Source organism: Lynx rufus, unplaced genomic scaffold, assembly GCF_022079265.1.
Source record: "Lynx rufus isolate CCGP_SWC_20201006 ecotype Redwood Valley unplaced genomic scaffold, mLynRuf1.p SCAF_9, whole genome shotgun sequence".
Taxonomy (NCBI): domain Eukaryota; kingdom Metazoa; phylum Chordata; class Mammalia; order Carnivora; family Felidae; genus Lynx; species Lynx rufus.
Window position 1 is genome coordinate 98,312,737 of NW_025814897.1, and position 19,750 is coordinate 98,332,486.

The 19,750-nt window shown below is 61.3% G+C and overlaps 1 protein-coding gene across 1 annotated transcript; it reads left to right on the forward strand.

The window, feature by feature from the left end:
• The first annotated feature begins 2,735 nt into the window (after positions 1-2,735).
• Positions 2,736-19,706, forward strand: MAPK8IP1 (mitogen-activated protein kinase 8 interacting protein 1). Its single transcript, XM_047072038.1, has 15 exons — positions 2,736-2,888; positions 2,985-3,040; positions 9,207-9,400; positions 10,334-10,412; positions 11,503-11,608; positions 13,526-13,816; positions 15,402-15,483; positions 15,798-16,610; positions 16,789-16,864; positions 17,464-17,636; positions 17,841-17,950; positions 18,058-18,174; positions 18,268-18,338; positions 18,458-18,556; positions 18,883-19,706. The coding sequence occupies exons 1-15, from the start codon at positions 2,736-2,738 to the stop codon at positions 18,953-18,955; spliced, it is 2,493 nt and encodes an 830-aa protein (XP_046927994.1). The 3' UTR covers positions 18,956-19,706.
• The last annotated feature ends 44 nt before the right edge of the window (positions 19,707-19,750 follow it).

Here is a 19,750-nt window from a genome sequence, read left to right on the forward strand (position 1 = left end):
TGGGGCTAAAGGTGGGGCTTGCGTCAATCTTTGGAGAGAAGACCCTCTAGGGAGAGTCCATGAGAGGTAAGGGGACAGGGTTGGGTAAGACCCGGATCCTAGCGAGGAGGTGGGGTGTTCCCTGCCTCTGGTGACAACGTATTTGTATTACTTTTCATCCTCACAACAACCATGAGAGGGACCATTATTGTCCCCATTTCACAGACGAGAAAACCAAACTTAGGACTGTAAAAGCACTGATGCAAGGCCACACCACCTATTCACTTAGGAAGCCAGGCTGTGATTTCACGCCATCTGACTCCAAACCTGCCTTGCTCTAGGAGCCCACACCCAAAAGCATCTCACCGTTCTCTGCCTTCCTCCACGGCCCTCTTTTCCTGTCCGCCTTCTTTGTCTGCTGCTGGGGACCAACTAGGGCCCTGGGGACCAGGGTCCCGCCATTAGTTCCCTGATACCCAAGCGCTAGAGCCACCCGAGGGGCAGAGCCCCCACGGGCACCAAGATTTTGAGGAGGGGGAAGAGGGCAGAAGAGTCAGTGTGGGACTCAGCCCGGCTGAGCCGAGCCCAGGGGCCACGGGGGCCGCGATTTCAGCACCTCGGAGAGCGCCGGAGGGGCGGGGCCGAGGGCGGGGCGGGGGCGGGGCGCACGAGACCCTAGCCTGGGCCCGGGGGCGCGCGGCGGCGCTCGCGCCAGTCCCGAGAGCGGCGCGCGGTCCAGAGCCGCGCCCTGCCCTGCGCAGGTGCGCCCGCCGCACCCGCCCCAGCTGGAGCCCCGCGGCGGCGGCGGCCTCTCGCCGCGCCCCCGCCTCCTTCCCATCCGCCGCCGCCGCCTTCGCCGCCGCCGCCGCCGCCTCTGCGCCGCGCTCCGCCCGGATGGCCAGGGCTGTGCCGGAGAATGGCGGAGCGAGAGAGCGGCGGCCTGGGCGGGGGGGCCGCGTCCCCGCCTGCCGCCTCCCCGTTCCTGGGGCTACACATCGCGTCGCCGCCCAATTTCAGGTGAGAGTCCCCGGCCGCTGCGCCCCGCCCTTCACCCGGGGCTGAGGAGCCCGGGCTTCCCCCACCCCCACCCCCATCCCCCAGCACAGACACCCCGACCCCTGGAACGGGAGGGCGGCGTGGTGATGGGGTTCCCTCCCTGGACAGGGTCCGCAGAAAACCCCTCAGCCTCAAGTCCAGGCTGATAGCTGCTGCATAGCCGTGGTGCAGCTCCCTCCGCCATTCCATGCCCTAGGCTAGGAGATTCAGAACTGGAATTGGAGGAGGGGGCGCTCAGGCCGCCTTCTCCCCCACTTTGGTACTGCGGCAGGGCCTAGGGTCTGGACTGAGATCCCAGAGGAGGCAGGCAGGCTAGGGCTTTGCCTATGCCCAGTCGGAAAGCTTCCGAATAGAGACGGGAGCAGGCTGGGGCGCCCCGTGGGTCCCAGTTTCTTGGGGCAACTGGCAACCTTGGTGCTGGAAGGAGAAAGCCATGGGCCCTTCCCCCAGCCCTGCCCGGACAGAGGGGCCTAACTCCCAGGCCTGGTGTGGCCAGGACCCTCTGTAGAATTAGGCAAGCACTGACCTGGCCAGGTGCGTGCACGTGCAGAAGGCTTAGAGACACTACGCCCAGCTGTAGTTGGGGGAGGTCTGGGTTGAGCATACCTGGAGTAGCCAAGGACATTGGGTGGAAGGTGTCCCTGCTGGAGCAAGTACCCAGGTCTGTGATCTGAGTCCCCCTTCACCCCTCTCTCTGCCCACTATCTGGCGTTAGGCAATTGGGAGATGGATTCTAGATAAGTGGACAACGGGTGTATGGGGAAGGGGTGGATGTCCTTCCACCATAATCCTAGGCCCATTTGGCGAGGGGGAAGCAGAGGGTGTAACTGCTCCAGAGCCTAGGAGGAGGCCTACATATACCCCATTGTTTCTCTATCTAATGAGCTGGCGCCTTCCCTTCTCCTGCCCCCCACCCCACCCCAGCCAGGCCCCAGCTGGGCTCTGGCGCCAGCCTCTCTCTGACCAAGGGGTTGCTGGCTCCCTGGCCCTCAGGTGTGTAGAGACCCCTGGGGATCTCTAATGGCATCATCAGCACTAGAAATCTCCCCGGAGGCCCTCAGCTCAGAAACCGGGAAGACCAGAGGGAGGGGACCAGATGGAGGAGGCCAAGCGTGAGGGCTTCCAGGGCGGGGGCTTCCGTGGGTAGTGCCTCTGGGTAATGGCTGAGGTCCCAGACCAATTCCACCTGGTATAACACGTCCAGCCAGGGGGCAAATACCGCCTTCCTACCAGGAGGCCCCTCCACAGTGGAACAGCTTAGAGGAACCTGGGTTCAAATCTGAGCCCCACCACTTTCTAGCTGGCTGACCTGACAATCCCATCTATTAGGCGAGCTAATTAATATTGATTCCTTAGTGTGCATGAAGTCGGTGTTCAACAAGTGTCCACCCTCCATGCTGTCCGTCCTCCGTATGGCTCCTTACTGTTCAAAGCATTCCTAGGGCAGGCTCATTTACCCTCACGGGCATGGGTATTGGTCTGCCCATTTTATAGATAACAAGATTGAGGTTCAGGAAGGCAGTGGCTTGCCTGAGGACCCTGAGGAAGTCAGAGCCTGGGGCCCTGTGTGTGTGTTCAGTCCACGCTGCCTCCAGGCCCTGTCTTTGGCCCAGAGAACAGTTTTGCCTCCCTCTACCTGCTTCCAGATCCCCGGGTGACAGTGCCCTCCACCCCACCCTGCCCCCGGCAGACAGGTTAGCATGGGTGCTTTAGTGAGAGGAACTGACGAGGTGGATGCCAGCCAGCGAGTGTCCAGTCCCGGCCAGGTGGGCGAGAATGGCAGTGTGCCAAGGCTGAGGCGTGGGCTGGCCCTCCAGGACACTGTGGCCTGGCTGTGGGGACAAGGCCAGCACGTGGGAATAATAAAGGCAGTGTCTCCGGCCCCACATGGTCTGCCCTGCCTGCTCCAGCAGCCCCTCCTGACCTTTCCCTTGTTCTGCCTTGCATAGCCCTTCGCCCAGCTCGGGTTAACCCTGGATGGTCGCCGCCCTGTCACGGCTCTTTGGTGGGGTCATGGATCCAGCCGGTCTGGGTTTGCAGTGTGGCCCAGCCTTTTTAGCTGTGTGCCCCAAGACTGGGCACTTCACTCCCAGAGCCTCTGTTTCTTCTTCTCCACGATGCCAGTGTTGGCTCCTGCTCAGGGTGGTCCTGAGGTGGACCACTCAGGCGGACCTGAATGGGACAACACGCGTTGACTGTTTCAGGGCCTGCGGGGAGCTGCTTTCATGCAGGGCTGGTGTTGTTACTAGACGTGTGCCCCCAGCACCACTGTCAGCTTCCAGAAGGCATAAGGAGTCAACACCTGAACTTTGGTTTGCCCGCTGCCCAGCATAGAGTAGGTGCTCAGTAATGCCTTCTTGGTTGATTATTGAGGGTAAGTTGTGTGCTGCCCTCCTGGAGCTCAGAGAAGAACATGTTGTCAGAGAATCACGGTGGGACGTGCTGAGCCCCCTGGGAGGCCCTCCCTTTGCCCAGCCCTGTTCTACCTGCTTTCTGCGCGAGAGCGTTTCATGCTCGCCAGAGCCATAGAAGCAGAGCGATAGTATTATCCCCACGTTGCAGATGAAGAAACGGAGGCATAAAGAGAGTAGGTAAATGGCAGATCTGGGGTTTGAGTTCAGGACATCTGATTTCAGAGCCACCCTGAAAAGAGAGAGCCCTGAGGGAGAGAGCATGTGCAGGGAGAAAGCATGGTGTGGACATGGAGAGGTGGAGAGCATTTGTTTGTTGGTAGTTGGTTTAAATAAGTGTTCTGTTTGGTTGGTTTTTTTTTTTTTTTCCTTCTGATTATAGAAATGCTCCAAGCAGTTACTAGTAGTTACCTCTGGATGTGGTATCAGAGGAGGAATTGTCACTGATGTCACATACTTCAGTTATTTTTGGACTTCTCATTTCTACAAGCAGCCTAGGTTACTTCTGTAACTTACAACATTAGAAAAGAGAATTTAAAATTAAAGTGGCTCATGTTCATTCTAGGGGAAACTCTAGAAAAGAGACTTTAGAAAAATGCCCAGTGGATACACGGAGCTGCGTAGGTGGGATAGAGGAGAGGGACAGAGGGACAATCCATGTGGGAGAGACAAAGGGTGCTTATGAAAAGTACAGCGAGCGGCCCACCCTGGGTATGTGGGAGCAGAGCTGTGGGTGAGGGGCCTCAAAACTCAGCTCATCCAAACCCCCTTCCCTTTTACTGAGGAGGAGACCAGAGAGTGTGAGTGGCTTCCCTGAGAAGAGCAGGTGAGTGGCAGAACCCAGGCCTCATGACTGTCTGGATGCCGTGGTTTTTACCTCACCACGCCGCCTTGGGGATGACAGATACGGCCACCTGAGAGGTGCAGAGGCCTCCTCATTTATCTCTCACTCAACAAACATTTGCGCTTTGGCGGGCTCCCTGGGGAGACGCTCCAGAGGCACAGACACGGGCCTGGCCATCACGCAGGTGACCGTGTAGAGGGGAGACAGACAAGGTCTTACCAGACGGGCTGGCTAGTGTGATGGTGGCTGAGGTCAGAGGCCCAGGGCTGCCGGGGCCAGCGGGTCAGTGCGAAGCGGCAAAGGTTTAGCAGGAACCACAGCGTTGGGTCGCTGTCTGGGGACGGTCACTCAGGCTGCTGGGTAGAGAGCGGACAGGGAGGCAGGGAGACCACTGGGAGACTGGCCATCCTGTGTGTGACAAGGAGGGGCTGGAGAGGACATGAGGAAGATTTCCGGGGCGGGTTAGCTCACTTGGTGAGGTATCTGGTATAAGGGGTGGGGGAGGCAGGAACCCAGGATGACGCTGGGCCCCCTGGAGATGGGGTGCCCTGTGGGAGATGAGAGGCTCGGTGGGCAGGGAGGCGAAATTAGTAGGAGGCCTACTGAGCTTGAGGTCGGTGACCACTGGGGACCCAGCTGGAGCATTCAGACAGGCAGTTGTTTTTAGGCCTGGCATCACTAGAGAGGATTGGGCTGGGGCCAGAGACCCTGGGAGTCTCAAGAGAGAAGGCCACTGAAGCCTCAGAGAGAACATCACTACCCAAGGGGCAGCAGAGAGCAGGGAGATGGCCCAGGGCCCCGGAGCCTGGCCTGTTCCGGCAGACGTTTCCGTGGGAGGAGGGAAACCGGAACAGCTGCTGCTGCTGGAGCCACCCTCCCCCAGCCCTAAGGCCTGGGCAGCCTCCCCCCCAACCCTGGCTCGGCTCCTAGTGAACCCCCAATGTGGGGGGCAGACAATGGCCACGGCAGGGTTTCACCCCCACTTCTTTGATGGCAGAGCCTTAAAGTTGGTCTCTGAGTTCTTGGCTTGAGCCCCTCCATGGATCCCACAAAGTGGGGTCACTGCCACCATCCGCACTTAGGGGTTCTTACCCATTCTAGGATGTCACCTCTGTCCCGTGACCCTACCCTTGTATTCATTCAAAAAGATCTCTACCAACATTAACTGTAGGCCCTGCCGCGTTCTGGCGCCCAGAGCTGCCGGTGCCGTGGCACTTCCTTCAGTAGACGTTTATTTAGTACCTACGGTGTACGAGGTCTTGGGCTCTGTGCATGGATTAGAACAGGGGTAGGGAGTTGGTGCCAGTTGAACACGATGACCCCCCTGCCCTCAGGAAACCGCTCCGTGGCAAGGCCAGCAGCCCCGGAACCAGGAGCAAGAGCCTGGCGCTAGGCTGGTCTGACCCAGTACAGAAAATTTATCCAGGGGAGCGGAGGAGAAAAGATCTCCCCAGATGCCACCATGTCTCATGGCTGCGTCCGTGTTAGTGTTTCTTCCTGCGTGTGATTCCTCATGTGAAGCCATGAGGTCATTATGTTCCGTTTGCTCATTAGAGTAGTTGCCATTTTCTGCATTCACACACAGACTTCCTAATATCCGACAAAAAGACCGCATAACATCCCATGCCCTGGGTGGGCACGGTTTAACCAGCCCGCTGGTGCTGAGCTATTAGTTGTTTTCAGTGGTTTGCTGTTAGGAGAAATATGCATCCTTGTGTACACGCATCCTTTTCCGCATGTGGGGTTGTTTTCTCAGGGCGGCTTTTCAAAAGTCAAATCACCAGATCCCAGAGTCCCGGCTACATATCAGCACCGAGAGCTTCAAACAGATCGGACACATTCTAACCTCATACTTGGGGACTGTCCCATAGGACTTGTTTCCTGGGGTGGACTCCGTTTTTCACTGGTGTCCACAGTGTGGACACGGTCAGGGAGGGAATTAGAGACGAGAGAAACAAAGCTAGCCTGGCTCCAGTGTCCCCCCTCCCAGAGCTGGCAGTGGCATGGGCTGGGAGTTCTGAGGGTGCTGGGCTGGCTCCCCCCACCCCACCATTTCAGCCAGCACCTCCCTGGGGGCCTGCACATTCTGCCCCAGATCCTGACGTCGGTGGGCCACAGGAAGTTGAGTTGAAAGGGCACCTGACTTAGAGAATTTTAAGGAGAAAACCCAGAAAGGCCAGTGGTTCATTCAGCCAACGTTTATTGAGTACCTATCAGGCACCACGTCATTGATCAAGACAGACACGGTCCTGCCCTTGTGGACCAACAGTCCCTAAGGGGAGACCTCCCCCGCCGCCCTGTAGAGCCCCCCACCCCACCCCACTGATAGCAGAAACCAAAGGTCTAATCGCAGTGATCCAGAACCACCAGTAAGTGGGCCTGAGAAAGCCAGGAGCAGGGCTGTTTGGCCTAGTCAGGGAGGTCAGGGAAGGCTTCCTCGAGGGACCCGGGTCGGGGGGGGGGGCAATGATACCCTAGAGTTCGGGGAGGCCCTAAGGAGCCTCAGGCCACAGGGAATTTTGGCCCCTTTCCCTAAGTGCCAGGGGAAGCTATTAAGGGATTCTGAGCTGGGGAGGGGTTTCAAGACCAGATTTGCGTGTCACGTGCTGGTTTGGGTTGCCCAGTGGAGAATGGCCTGTAGGGGAGCCAGAGGGAAATGGGAAACCAGCCTAACTGAGAACTACTGGGAACCGGCTAGTTGCCCAGCACACACAGGGCGGCAGAGGGACAGGCTGGGTGCTTGAACCACAGATGCTCTCTGTTGTGAGAGGGGCCCGTGGGGCACCATGGCCAGGACGCAAGGTCACTCCGCTGGCATCCCTCCCTCACTTCCAGAGAGCCAGGAAGGGGAAGACAGGAATGGCCTCCGGACAGCCACATGCCTGGCTCGGGTTTGGCCTTGCTCAGCTAAAGCCTCAGCACTTTGCCACTTAACCCTTACTTTGCACACACTCCTAACTCAGCCTGCTGCTGGGCTGAGACAGCAAACGGGAGAGGGCTAGGCTGCCATCAGTGGGATGAGGAGAGCAGGAGACAAGACGGCACGTGGAAGGGAGAAGGCCACGTAATAAACACCAGAGCACAAAGACATGCTTGTTCATTTGAGGGAGCGCACTACAGGAAGAGAGGGGCCTCAAATATATAGACTCCAAAGGTCAGAGGGTCTCTGGAGAGCAAACCCATGACACGGGGTCACCAAATGTGAACGTGGATGAGACCTCAGGAACCATCTCACCCGAATGGGCAAAGCAGGCCTGACTGGTCAAGAGCAGCTGCCTCTGGAGGGAAGCTGCCAAGGCCGCCGGATCTGGGGGCCTACTTCCTTCTCCTCTTCCCTCCTCCCCTCCAGCTTTTCCTTCCATCTCCCTTCCTCCCGACAATTGCCTTCCTTGAGCCTGGAGGGCCCAAGGGTCCGTTAAGCTTTCCCTCCACAAAGGGCCTCCTCTGGAGACCCAGGACATGGGTGCCCGGAGGAGCGGGAGCTAAGGGCAGGGGCCGGGGGTGACTCACCAAGGGGCCTGCTTGACCTGTCTGTCCCCCCGTTCCTTGGTCGTGACCTCCTCACAGCGCTCTGCAATCCACACGCTCCACTGTGTTCAACCTCAGCAGCACCTTTGAGGTCGGGTCGGGGGCGGGGGGGGGGGGTGCTCATTTTACATGTGGGGAAACTGTAGATTTTTGGCGCCCTCCGTGTGCACCTCAGGGTTCCTCATCTGGAAAAGGGGCAAAATAAAACCCTCTCCCAAGGTTGCAGTGAGGATTCGGGGAGATGCAGGGCACGAAGAGGGTTGGCGGCCCCGAGCCTCATCAGTGACGGAGTCAGGACCTGGTCTCGCGCCTCCTGTCTCCAAGCCTGCTATGGTGACCATTCTGCCATCCTGCCTCGTGAGGAGGAAGAGGTCAGATAAGCAGCTCCCTTCACCCACCCCACCACAGCAGGACACCAGTGCAGGCTTTTGAGCCCGGCCCGGTGCTCTTTCCCCCCGTGTCCCACAGCTGGCCTCACGGCTGGGCCTGCCGGCCCCCAGACCCGCCGTCCCCGGAAGTGGGATACAGTGGGACGCCGGGGGGTGCAGAGATGAGCTGCGGGCCTGCCCTGAACACTCTGGCCTGAGAGAAGCAGGTGGACGCTAAGGATGTCCCTCGACAAACATGTGGCAGGCGTGTCCTGAGGGCCTTGTGTGTGCCAGGTGACCTCACGAGCTCTACCCTCCAGGAGCATACAGTCCAGATGGAGCGGGGAGGGTGGGGACCTGTGTGCCATCACCTGCTCGGCACAAGGGTGGGCGATGTGAGCTCCATCCACCTCTGGAGCAGCCTGGCGGGCTGTCTGAGGGAGGCCTGGTCCTGTCTGTCCCGCCACACCGCCTTGCATCCACGCAGGTGGCGACACCAGGCACAGGTGAGGGGTGACGGGGGACCGGGAGGGCTTCCCAGAGGAGTGGGCTTAACCGAGCCTTCTCCCAGCAAGCACAGGTTGAGAAGCCTGCCTGCCAGGTGCTCCATCCGAGCACTGGACTAGACCCCTGGGGAGGCAAGTGCGGGAGGTACAGGCAGTCACACGCGGAACTGGAGACCTTGAATGCCAAGCCAAGGGGCCTGCCACTAGCAGGGAACCTTAGGGGGCTTTGAGTAGGGGGCAGAAGGGTGGTGTTTCTGGCAGCTTCGCCTGATGGTCGGTGGGGTGGAGCGCTCCCGGCATGGGGACACTGAGGCAAGCAGGCCAGTGGGGAGGTCTGGAGCTGCGGAGGCAGGAGCTGGGCTGGGACCCGGCAGCGAGGAGGAGATGCGGAAGTGTGCAAGGATTACTGGCAGAGCAGGGCGCCTGAGGGCACCTCTGGGTCAGATGCCCAGGCGCCCTGCAGCTCTCTGATGCTGGCTGAGTCGCAGGAGTGGTCTTCTCTGTGACTTTCCAGGCAGCCGATGAGTCTTGACCACTTACTTAGCGCCGGCCGCTGGGTTCTCGTCCCGAGGCCCGAGGTGTCGCACCGCACTGGTCAGACAACGGGGCTGCCGTGGCTTCTGGGCCGGACCATCGTCCGCAGCCTACCCCCACCTCCACACCACGCCATTCCCCCAGCCCCGAGAGCCTACCACCCTCAGGCTCCAGGTCAGAAGAAGCCTTAAAGAGCACCTTGTCTGTCCAGCTCCCTTGTCCCGGTCAGAACCCCTCTCTGCTGTCCCCTCCAGCGCCTACCAGCCTCTGTTTATGGCACTCCGCAGTGGCAGAAAGCTCATTACCTTCCAGCCCCCCCGGGAGGGGTCCATACAGGGTCTGCCTTTAGCCCTGGCCGCGGAACCTCCTGTACCCATAGGCGCTTCCTGAGTGCCGAAAGATGAAACCCCCGGGAGGTGACAGAGTTCTCTCCTGCATCCAGGTCGTCAATAGAGGCGGCCGGGACCCACCTCGGGCAGCACTGTCTGGATGCTGCCTGGCCCCACGGAAGCCTCTCTGATGAGGTGTGAGGGCTGAGCGCCTTGCTGTGTGGGTGGGGGCATCCATTCATGGAGAATCTCAGAAGCACCCCCCCACCCCCACCCCATCTCACCACCAGGTGCCCTGAGTGTGGCGCTGGCCCTTTAAAGCAGATCAGGGTTGGCTTTTGGGGGGAGACATCCCAGATTTCTGCCATCTGCTTACAAGCCTGGTCCAGGGAGGGGGGCCACCCCAGCCCCCGACAGGGGCATTGGAAGGGCAGGTGGCATCGATTGCAGTAACCTGATCCGATCCCGAGGGGGAGGCGGCAACGCAGCGGCTTCAGCGCAACTGCAAGTGCCGGGCCAGGCCGGGAAGGCAGCCGCCTGCAGCTGAGGGCTGGGCTGGGAAGCGCTGGGGCCGGGGCCTGGGTCGGCAGCCACTGCCTCTTCTCCTGGCCCATCCATTTTTAATGAGCTCCCCAGGCTTCTGCTGCGGGCAGGACGCAGAAAGGCAGGCCCCGGCAGTGGAGGCCCGAGGCCCCAGCCCTGCCCTGAGCCCTAGCCCCCCAACCCTGCTGGGCATGAGAGGGTGGCCCTGGGGCCCTGCAGCCCCCCGGCCGGGCAGGGCTCTCCATGAAGCTGGTGCCGAAGATGGATTCAAGCCCAGACAATGACAGCTGGTTGGAGGACCAGTGGGAGCGCTGGTAGGGGGTAGAGGGGTTGGTGGGGGCGGGGGGACATTTAGGGGGCAGCTCCATGGAGCTCTGGGTTTCTGTTTGGTCTGACAGAGGCAAGAGGCAGGGGATGTGGGCCAGGGGATGTGGGCCTGGGGCTGGGGCTGGGGGCTGGGCCACCACCTCTCCTGGTTGACCTTGGACTCCTGGGTCTCCCTTGCTCTGTGCCTCAATCTCCCTGTCTTACTTAGGAAAAGGCTCAGAATTCTCCCCAGCTTCCACAACAGAATTCTCTCACATGTCCCACCCACACCAAGCCATGTAGAGTGCCCAGGGCTAGGGGTGAGCCAGTGTAGGGGACAAGCGGACAGTCACTACAGTGGGGTGGGGGCTGGCCTGGGGGTAGAGGGTTCTAGTACAGCCAGTTAAGAGTTGTGCTCTGGTCTGTCTCCTGAGCTCACGACACCTCCAGCCCCAGCCCCAGGCCTTCCTTGACCCTCTGCAGCCTTCTGTTCAGGATCTGTGTGCTGGGCAAGGCGATTCTGTGGTTGAAGAGATGAGATGAAGAACACCGAATGGGGGTGTAGTTTCTCCTGGAACAGGCTGAAACTAGCCACATTGACACCGGATCTCCCTTCACCTGCTCCCGGGGCTCACGAGGCATCGGTCTTCCTGGGCTGGGGGCATGGAGCACTCCTCTGAGGCTGGGGAGGGGCCTCTGCCAGCACCTCAGGTTTTGTCACTGCAGGGATTGCACGGGGAGCCCTCCTACTCCAGGCATCCCTTGTCGCTTCTCACCTCTGCATTCTCCATGGGTGAATTGGCCTTGGCACCTGCCTTGACCCTGGGAGGCATTTCTCTGGCAGAGCTGAGGCTCTGACCAGCTGGGCCTTCTAGGCACTGCCTCCTGGTTGGCAACCAAATGGAATAGCCTGGAGTAGCCTGGAGCCTCCCCTCTCCCTGCCTGTTACCCCTTGTCTTGGCTCGTGTGGATAAGTCCCGTGCTCTGGGGGCTGTGATTTGCCTTCGAGGGACTGCCCCTTGGAAGAGGTACTAGGGAGACATCAGTGGACTAAGTAGTCCTCCTGGGTTGGTAACTTTGGCTTCCTGTCCTCACCAGGCTCACCCATGACATCAGCTTGGAGGAGTTTGAGGATGAAGACCTCTCAGAGATCACCGAGGAGTGTGGCATCAGCCTGCAGTGCAAAGACACCCTGTCCTTGCGGGTAAGAGTGGGCTTTCAGGAGCCCCTGAGTGGGATGGCAGGATGGGTAGGGACAGGAGTGAAGGCATCCCCACATCTACAAAAGGACTTTCAGGGTCTGTATGGCATCCTCATTAAATGAAATGACATCCAAGAAACATCCAGTACAATGCGTGGCACATCTTGGGTGCTCGATCAGAATTTTTTTTGGGGGGGGGGCCAGGGGCTAAGGCAAGAGGCAGCTCCTTCAACTGCCCACAAGAAGGGAGAGGAAAGGAGGTCTTCAGATGTAGGGCAGTAGCAGTTAGGGCTAGAGTTAAGGGAAGGATCAGCACTACCCTAAACTGTTTCCAGAGCAGCCTTGGCAGAGGGCCTGAGGCAGAGCAGGGTGGAGTCTGTTAGAGTCTGCAGTGCTTTGGGACAGGAAAAAAGAGCCAAGGCACTCCCTCGGCTGCCATTGCACCAAATCACACCACATAGCCCCACAGACCCTCCCTGGACTGCAGTTCTAAAGGATCCTCTGGAGGGTTACCCTAGCATTGCTGCTGCTTTTGGCCTCCTGGCTTTGTCATAGGACAGATGGCTCTCTCCATTCCCTAAGTTCTGAATCCTGCCAGGGGGTCCTCAGCATGCGGGTAATTTGGGTCAGATAGGGATCCCCCTAGGTCTTTTCAGAACAGGAAGAAAGGAACCATTGGCCAGGAAATAGGAGGCAAAGCACGGGACTAGGTTGCAGAGTCCAGAGCTTCTGTCAGCACCCAGGAGGATGGGTGGCTAAAGTGGACATGGTATTAGAGGAGAATGGTTAGCAAAGGAGAGCTGCGGTGTGAGCTGGGTGGGGTGCCTGTCTCTGGGTTGAACTCCTGTTGCCTGTTACAGAGATTCTGTAAGCTCTGCCAGGCAAGGGGAAACCAAGGGATGAGGATAACCCTCCAGTACCCCCACGGCCAGGCCAGCAAGGGTGAGGAATGGTCCCAGGGCCTTGACATAGCTTCCCTAAGGTCATACACCTGTTCCGGAATCCAACACCACTCTTTCACCTAACATGCACCAGCAGAGTTCGGGAGAGGGTGGTCCCTGCCACCAGCCAGGGCCCTGAGGCAGTACTAGCTAGAGGTGTACCCTGTGGGGACTTAGACAAGTTCTAGGGGGCTTTCACACACTCTTGCCAGTAAGCCCTCACCTCTCTGGGAAGCTGGGAGGCAGTTAACTGGAGAGGGAATTGAAGGGTCAGGGGATCTGTCCAAGGTGCCAGGGAGTTAGTGGCAGAGCTGAAACTAGACTGGGGCTCTGAATGATCAAGGTTAGGATGGCCCAAGAGAAAACCCAGGTTAGAGGGTCCTCGGACTGGGACTGTCGAGAGGTGCCGCGTGCCGGTGCCCCCACCTGCCCATCCCCCCTCCCTCCCCACCCCACCCCCCACCCCCTGCATCCCTCTTCTGTTTGCACTGCGGCCCTTCCTCCATCCTTCGCCTGGCTGGGACTGGTTTCCCAGTTTTCTTCACTGCCCCCTTCAAACACTAACCTCCCCCTCCTCCATCCCTTGTGGGGCCCGAACTCCTTGGCGACCCTGCGTCCCCATGGCAACAGCGGTGACCTCACTCTGGGCTCGGCTTACAACCCCGGTGAGGTCACCGGCCGTTGCCAAGGGAACGGGAGGGTGCAGAGAGTCAGGAAAGGGGGCAGCGCGGGGAGGGGGGCGGCATAGACCGCCAAAGGCGCCGACTAGCTTGGGGAGGAGTCGGCCTCGCGAGTCCTCGCGAGGGGCGAGGGGCGGGAGGGCGCGGCCCCCTCTCGCCGGCCACCTGCCCCTGTCCCCTTCCCTCCCCCTTTGCGGCCGCGGAATGGACTCGCCCGGGCGGAGGGGCGGTGCGCGGCGGCCTCGGCCCCGCCCCGACGCGGCCCCGCCCCCTGACGCCCCTCCGTCCGTGCGGCGCAGCCCCCGCGCGCCGGGCTGCTGTCTGGGGGCGGCGGCAGCGCGGGGAGCCGGCTGCAGGCCGAGATGCTGCAGATGGACCTGATCGACGCGGCGGGGGACACTCCCGGAGCCGAGGACGACGACGAGGAGGAGGAGCGCGCGGCGCGGCGGCCGGGAGCGGGGCCGCCTGAGGCCGAGCCCCGCCAAGAGCCGGCGCCCCGCGGCCAGGGCCAGGGCCAGGGCAGTGGGGACACATATCGGCCCAAGCGGCCCACCACGCTCAACCTCTTCCCGCAGGTGCCGCGGTCTCAGGTGAGGCGCGAGCAGCGTGGGGCGGGGCTGAAGGGGTGGTGCCCCGGGGACTGGGCGCGCGAGGCGTAGGGGGCGCAGAGCAACTCGCGGAGGAGGAGGGTGGGCAGGCCGGCAGGCTGGAGGCGCGAAGAGAAGCTGCGGGAGAGGGACCTGCTGGCCGGCACTGGGAGAAGTCGGCCTGGTGAGACTTCCCAAGTGGGAGGTCCCAGGGGAGGTGGTCTCGGTGGGCAGGTGGGATCTGCCCTAAAGGAGAGGAGCCAGGTGGGGCCGACAGGGTTTGGAGCCTCGTAGAGGGTTGAAGGAATGAAGGAGCCGAGGGGGACAGTGGAAGGATCTGGGTAAGGAGAGCAGTGGGGGCTTAGGAGAACAGAACAGGGCTTTGAGGGGTCGCAGGGATTTGGAGCTTTGGACCTCAGGCTGGAGCAGGGTTTCCCTTTTAGGGTGTGGGGCTCCTGGTGAAGGGCAGAAGCAGGGCCTGGAGAAGAGAGCAGCTAAAGTGGTCGTTTCCGGGAAAGGTCATGGGGAATTGTGAAGAGGTGGGGATGGGGAGCTCAGAAGCAGCCGCCAGTTTGAGATGTGGGCAGCTGGGAATTCCCAGAAGGCAGGGAAGAGACATGGGAGGTGGAGCTGCTTGGCTGAGTTGGGGGCCTGGGGCCCCTGGGCTGGGTGGCTGGATGCCAAGGAAGGTTGAATAGGGTGGGGGAGAGCCGGCTGTGGCCCTTTGTCTTCCAGGCCCCGGCTGGAGAGGTGTAGAGGAGGGGCCCAGGGAGGTGGGGCTGTTGGTGGAGGGTGCAGGGGCTGCAGGGAAAGGATTGGTCCCTTTCCCAGAATCCTCTGGGGTGGATTTTGGCAGCCAGACTCATGAATGTGAGGGCCTATGAGAGTGTTCCCAGGGGAGAAGGCCTAAATAGTTCGTGGGGAGCCTCGTTGGCAGGCATTGTGGAGAGGGGTTCCAGGGCACCAATGATGTGGGATGGGCAGCCCTGGAGATCCAGGAAGGAAGGCCGCTGACAGCTACATCTGTCATGACTCAGTCATGTGCTCCTGGAGGGGTCTGGGAACCATGTTACTGATTCATCATTTGCGTGATTCATCCCAGTTCCCCAGGCCAGCTGCTGGGAGACCCTTCCTCATCCTTTTTCCAGCTTCTACTAGAATGTCCCTGTCCCTTCCCTAAGCTATAGCTTGCTGAGCTCCAGGACTTGGCTGGAAGTGAGCATCTATATGTATAGCCTCAGTGTCTGGGACTGGGGGTCTGGCTCTGTCCCCAGATGGCTCCTGCTTCTCCTCCACTCCTCCCCCACTCACCACCACACATATTGGCCATCACTACCTTTGTTGAGGCTGATAAGAGCATCTCCCCCGAGGGCCAGCTTCCCTGAGCCAGGAGGGAGAGCCGTCTAGAGCCAGTAGGTCTAGCTGGGAGGGCTGGGACTTGGCCACCCCTCCTGCCTGCTCGAGGAGGGTTGGGGGTGCGTGCGCAGCAAATGGCCTAGGGATGGCCTGATGGGGGCAGGGCCGGGGCCTCCCTGTGCCGGGCACTGTTGACTGCTTCTGTCACAAGGGCCTTTTGTTTTCTGCACAGGACACACTGAATAATAATTCTCTGGGCAAGAAGCACAGTTGGCAGGATCGGGTGTCTCGATCATCCTCACCCCTGAAAACAGGTAAGTCAGGACCCTTTCCCGTACCTGGACCGCCACCTGCCCTGTCTCACTTCCCCCTCTAGAGAGCCAGCCCGGCAGTTTCCGTCTTGCTGAGTTGAGGTGAACTGCCTGTCTCGTAGCCCTGAGCGGGCCCATCTGAAGTCAGCTGGGGTGGCAGTGAGAGGACTGGCCCCAGAGTCCACCGTGGCCTCGTGCCGGGGAGCCTTCACCTTGGTTTCTGTGTCCCGCATGCTGAGTGGAGGGGGCAGGTGGCCTGGGAGTCAGGGGCGAAGCTCCCCGCTTTTACCGCCGACACTGACTCGCCTGCCCTCCAGGGGAGCAGACGCCGCCACATGAACACATCTGCCTGAGCGATGAGCTGCCGCCCCCCAGCAGCCCCGCCACCACCAAGGATCGAGGCACCTCCACCGACAGCCCTTGCCGCCGCAGCGCCGCCACACAGATGGCACCTCCCGGTGGCCCCCCCGCTGCCCCACCGAGCAGCCGCGGCCACTCGCATCGAGACCGCATCCACTACCAGGCGGACGTGCGGCTAGAGGCCACCGAGGAGATCTACCTGACGCCGGTGCAGAGGCCCCCGGACCCTGCAGAGCCCACCTCCGCCTTCCTGCCGCCGGCTGAGAGCCGGATGTCGGTCAGCTCCGATCCAGACCCTGCCGCCTACCCCTCCACTGCAGGGCGGCCGCACCCCTCCATCAGTGAGGAGGACGAGGGCTTCGACTGCTTGTCGTCTCCAGAGCGGGCCGAGCCCCCGGGCGGAGGGTGGCGGGGGAGCCTGGGGGAGCCACCGCCGCCTCCGCGGGCCTCGCTGAGCTCGGACACCAGCGCCCTGTCCTACGACTCGGTCAAGTACACGCTGGTGGTGGACGAGCACGCGCAGCTGGAGCTGGTGAGCCTGCGGCCGTGCTTCGGAGACTACAGCGACGAGAGCGACTCGGCCACCGTCTATGACAACTGCGCCTCTGCCTCCTCGCCCTATGAGTCAGCCATTGGAGAGGAATATGAGGAGGCCCCCCGGCCACGGCCCGCTGCCTGCCTCTCCGAGGACTCCACGCCCGACGAGCCCGACGTCCACTTCTCCAAGAAGTTCCTGAACGTCTTCATGAGTGGCCGCTCTCGCTCCTCCAGTGAGTCTGCAGCAGAAGCGGTGGGGGGCCTGGGAGGGGGAGAGGCGAATCGAGGGTGTTCCTGGAGGTGGCCTCGCCCATCTGCTTCAAGGCATAGGACCAAGAGCTTGCCGCCTGCCCCCTAAACCTCGGCTAGAGGTGGGACCGTTCTCCTCCAGCCCGTCCCCCTCACCTGCAGGTGCGGAGTCCTTCGGGCTCTTCTCCTGTGTCATCAACGGGGAGGAGCAGGAGCAGACACACCGGGCCATATTCAGGTAAGAGCAGCGGGGTCGGGCTGGCCAGGCGGCAGCGGGGACACCCCCTCCCTGCTCGGCCATCACTGTGTGGCCTAGACCCAGCCCCTGGAGCTGGCGTTCAGCCCTCCGCTCGGCCCCAGGGGGACGGCGTCCACCGTGTCGGAACTCCCGAGCAGGGTGACGGTGCGATGGGTTCGTACGGCGTGGCCCTCCGCAGTGCTGCGCTGTCAGGCCCGGGGACGGAGCACCTGGTCCGGCTGGGGGGGCAGGAGCCCAGGAAGGTGCCCGGCAGAGACCATGCCTGACCGTACACAGGGCGCACCCCCCAGCCTCCTCCACAGAGAAGTGCTCACTTCCTGTTCCCTCTGTTTTACCAATGGCTCTGGGCACTTCCTCCCTTAGCCCACAAGTTACTCGATGGCAGGTGTGTGTCTGCGTGACCTCGCTCTTCCGCAGGGACCAGCACCGTTAACAGGCGCTCAGGAGACTTTGCACATGTTTATTGAATTAATGCTGCTCTTGCGGCGCCTGACCCCAGAGCGGGGTGGGGAGTAGACTGTTGGCCCGGCTGGGGAGGCCCTGGTGGTGAATTCCTCACGTGCCCTTGCTGGGGACAGGTTTGTGCCTCGACATGAAGACGAACTTGAGCTGGAGGTGGATGACCCATTGCTGGTGGAGCTGCAGGCCGAGGACTACTGGTATGAGGCCTACAATATGCGCACAGGCGCCCGGGGCGTCTTTCCCGCCTACTATGCCATCGAGGTCACCAAGGAGCCTGAACACATGGCAGGTAGCGTCCTTTCCCCTACTCAGGTGCCACCAGGCCCCGCCTCCACCCTGGCCCCATGTGACCCACCGGGGAGGGCCCTCGCGGAGGTGACATCAGGTCCCTTTCACAACGGGAGAAGAGCGAGGCCCAGCTAAGCTGGGACGTCCGCGGACTGTGGCACCCTCTGCTGGCTCTGCCACTCCTCACTTCACGCTTGCTTTCCAGCCCTGACCAAAAACAGCGACTGGGTGGACCAGTTCCGGGTGAAGTTCCTCGGCTCGGTCCAGGTCCCCTATCACAAGGGCAACGACGTGCTCTGTGCTGCTATGCAAAAGGTGCCTGTTCCCCGCTCCCTTTGGATGGGCGCCCACCCCCAGCCCGGTCCCCGTCCTCTCCTGGGGAGAGGGACATCCAGCGCCTGATTTTCATCCCTCGCCCACAGATCGCCACCACCCGCCGGCTCACCGTGCACTTTAACCCGCCATCCAGCTGCGTCCTGGAGATCAGCGTGCGGGGTGTGAAGATAGGCGTCAAGGCTGATGACTCCCAGGAGGCCAAGGTGACCTCCCCGGTCCCAGCCCCCAGGCCCCCCCACCAGATCTCTGTAGCCCCTGCATGCCACTGACCCCTGCTTCTCTTCTCCCTTCTGTAGGGGAATAAATGTAGCCACTTTTTCCAGTTAAAAAACATCTCTTTCTGTGGATACCATCCAAAGAACAACAAGTAAGTGGGAGGGACAGAGATTGAAATGTCAAGGGGTGGCCTGGAGCTATCATGGTAGGACTTGGGCCTGCGAGTATGTGGGGGGAGGGGGGCTGAGCCCACGTCCTGTCCTCCCACAGGTACTTTGGGTTCATCACCAAGCACCCTGCTGACCACCGGTTTGCCTGCCACGTCTTTGTGTCCGAGGAGTCCACCAAAGCCCTGGCGGAATCCGTGGGGTACGTCCGCGTGTACGGATCCTGCCAAGCACCCGGCCCCAGAGCGCGCCCCTCACGCTTGGCCCACCCCAGTCCCCACTGCCCTGCACACCTCGTGGCCTGGAGTCAGGGCCGGGTGGTGTCGAGGAGTGGCTCCCACACTTTTTGGCGGTTGGACCCTTCCTTGAATTGAAGCGGCACCCGGGAAGCTCAGTGTGTAGACGACAGAGCAGAGCAGCTCTGCCGGGGGAACTGGATCCCTACCCGGGGACCCCGAGGCTCCAGCCTGAAAACCTTGGGTGGAGATCCTGTTCGTCCCGTCACCTGTGTGTCTGCCTGCTTCCCAGGAGAGCGTTCCAGCAGTTCTACAAGCAGTTCGTGGAGTACACCTGCCCCACGGAAGACATCTACCTGGAGTAGCGGCGCTGCCCCGCCCTCTACATCCCCGGGCCCTCGGGCCAGCACCGGGCCAGCTGGCTGCTGACGGGACTCGGCACTGCTCGAGGAGGGGGGCCCTTCACCACCAGAGGGTGGGGAAGTGGGGGCCTTTGGCGGAGGGTGGGGGAGGGCGGGGTTTATGGGGAGAGACGAACGCAGTTTATTGTAATATATGGGACTAGATTCATCTATGGAGGGACGGAGCAGGCTGCCCGGGGATTGGGGAGGGGCGGGGCTGGAGGGGTGTCAGGCCTCTAGCCAAGAAGGATGCCCATGGTAGGAGCAGAGGGCTCTGTCCCGTCCTTGGCGTCACTTCCTTTGCCGGGGCCTCTGGCTCTCTGGCCGTGACTCCTGCCTCGACAAAGCCCACGTGCCACCTGCTGGTGCCCGCCCCGTCCCATCCCCAACTCCCAGCCCCAACCGAAGGCCCTGAGCTCAGGCTGAGCCTAACCACCTCCCGAGGACTTCGCAGTAAGGAAACGGCAGCAGGTGGGGGTGCAGTCCCTGTTCCCAGCTCCGTCACTTGTGTGGCCTCCGGGTGGCTGTCATGCTGGCCCCTGGCACGTGTGGGACCTCACCAGGGAAGGACAGAGCTGCAGCGGGGCCCCGTCCCAGCAGGAAGAGGAGGCTTCTGGACCGGCCCGGGCCAGCCAGGGCCTCTTGGCTGCCCCAGCTGTAGCCCCATCTTGGTCCCGTCACCCTGGCCACAACTATTAAAGTGCCATTTCCTGTCTGGACCGCAGTGGGTGTGTCTGCCTGGGCCCCTCCCTCGCCCAG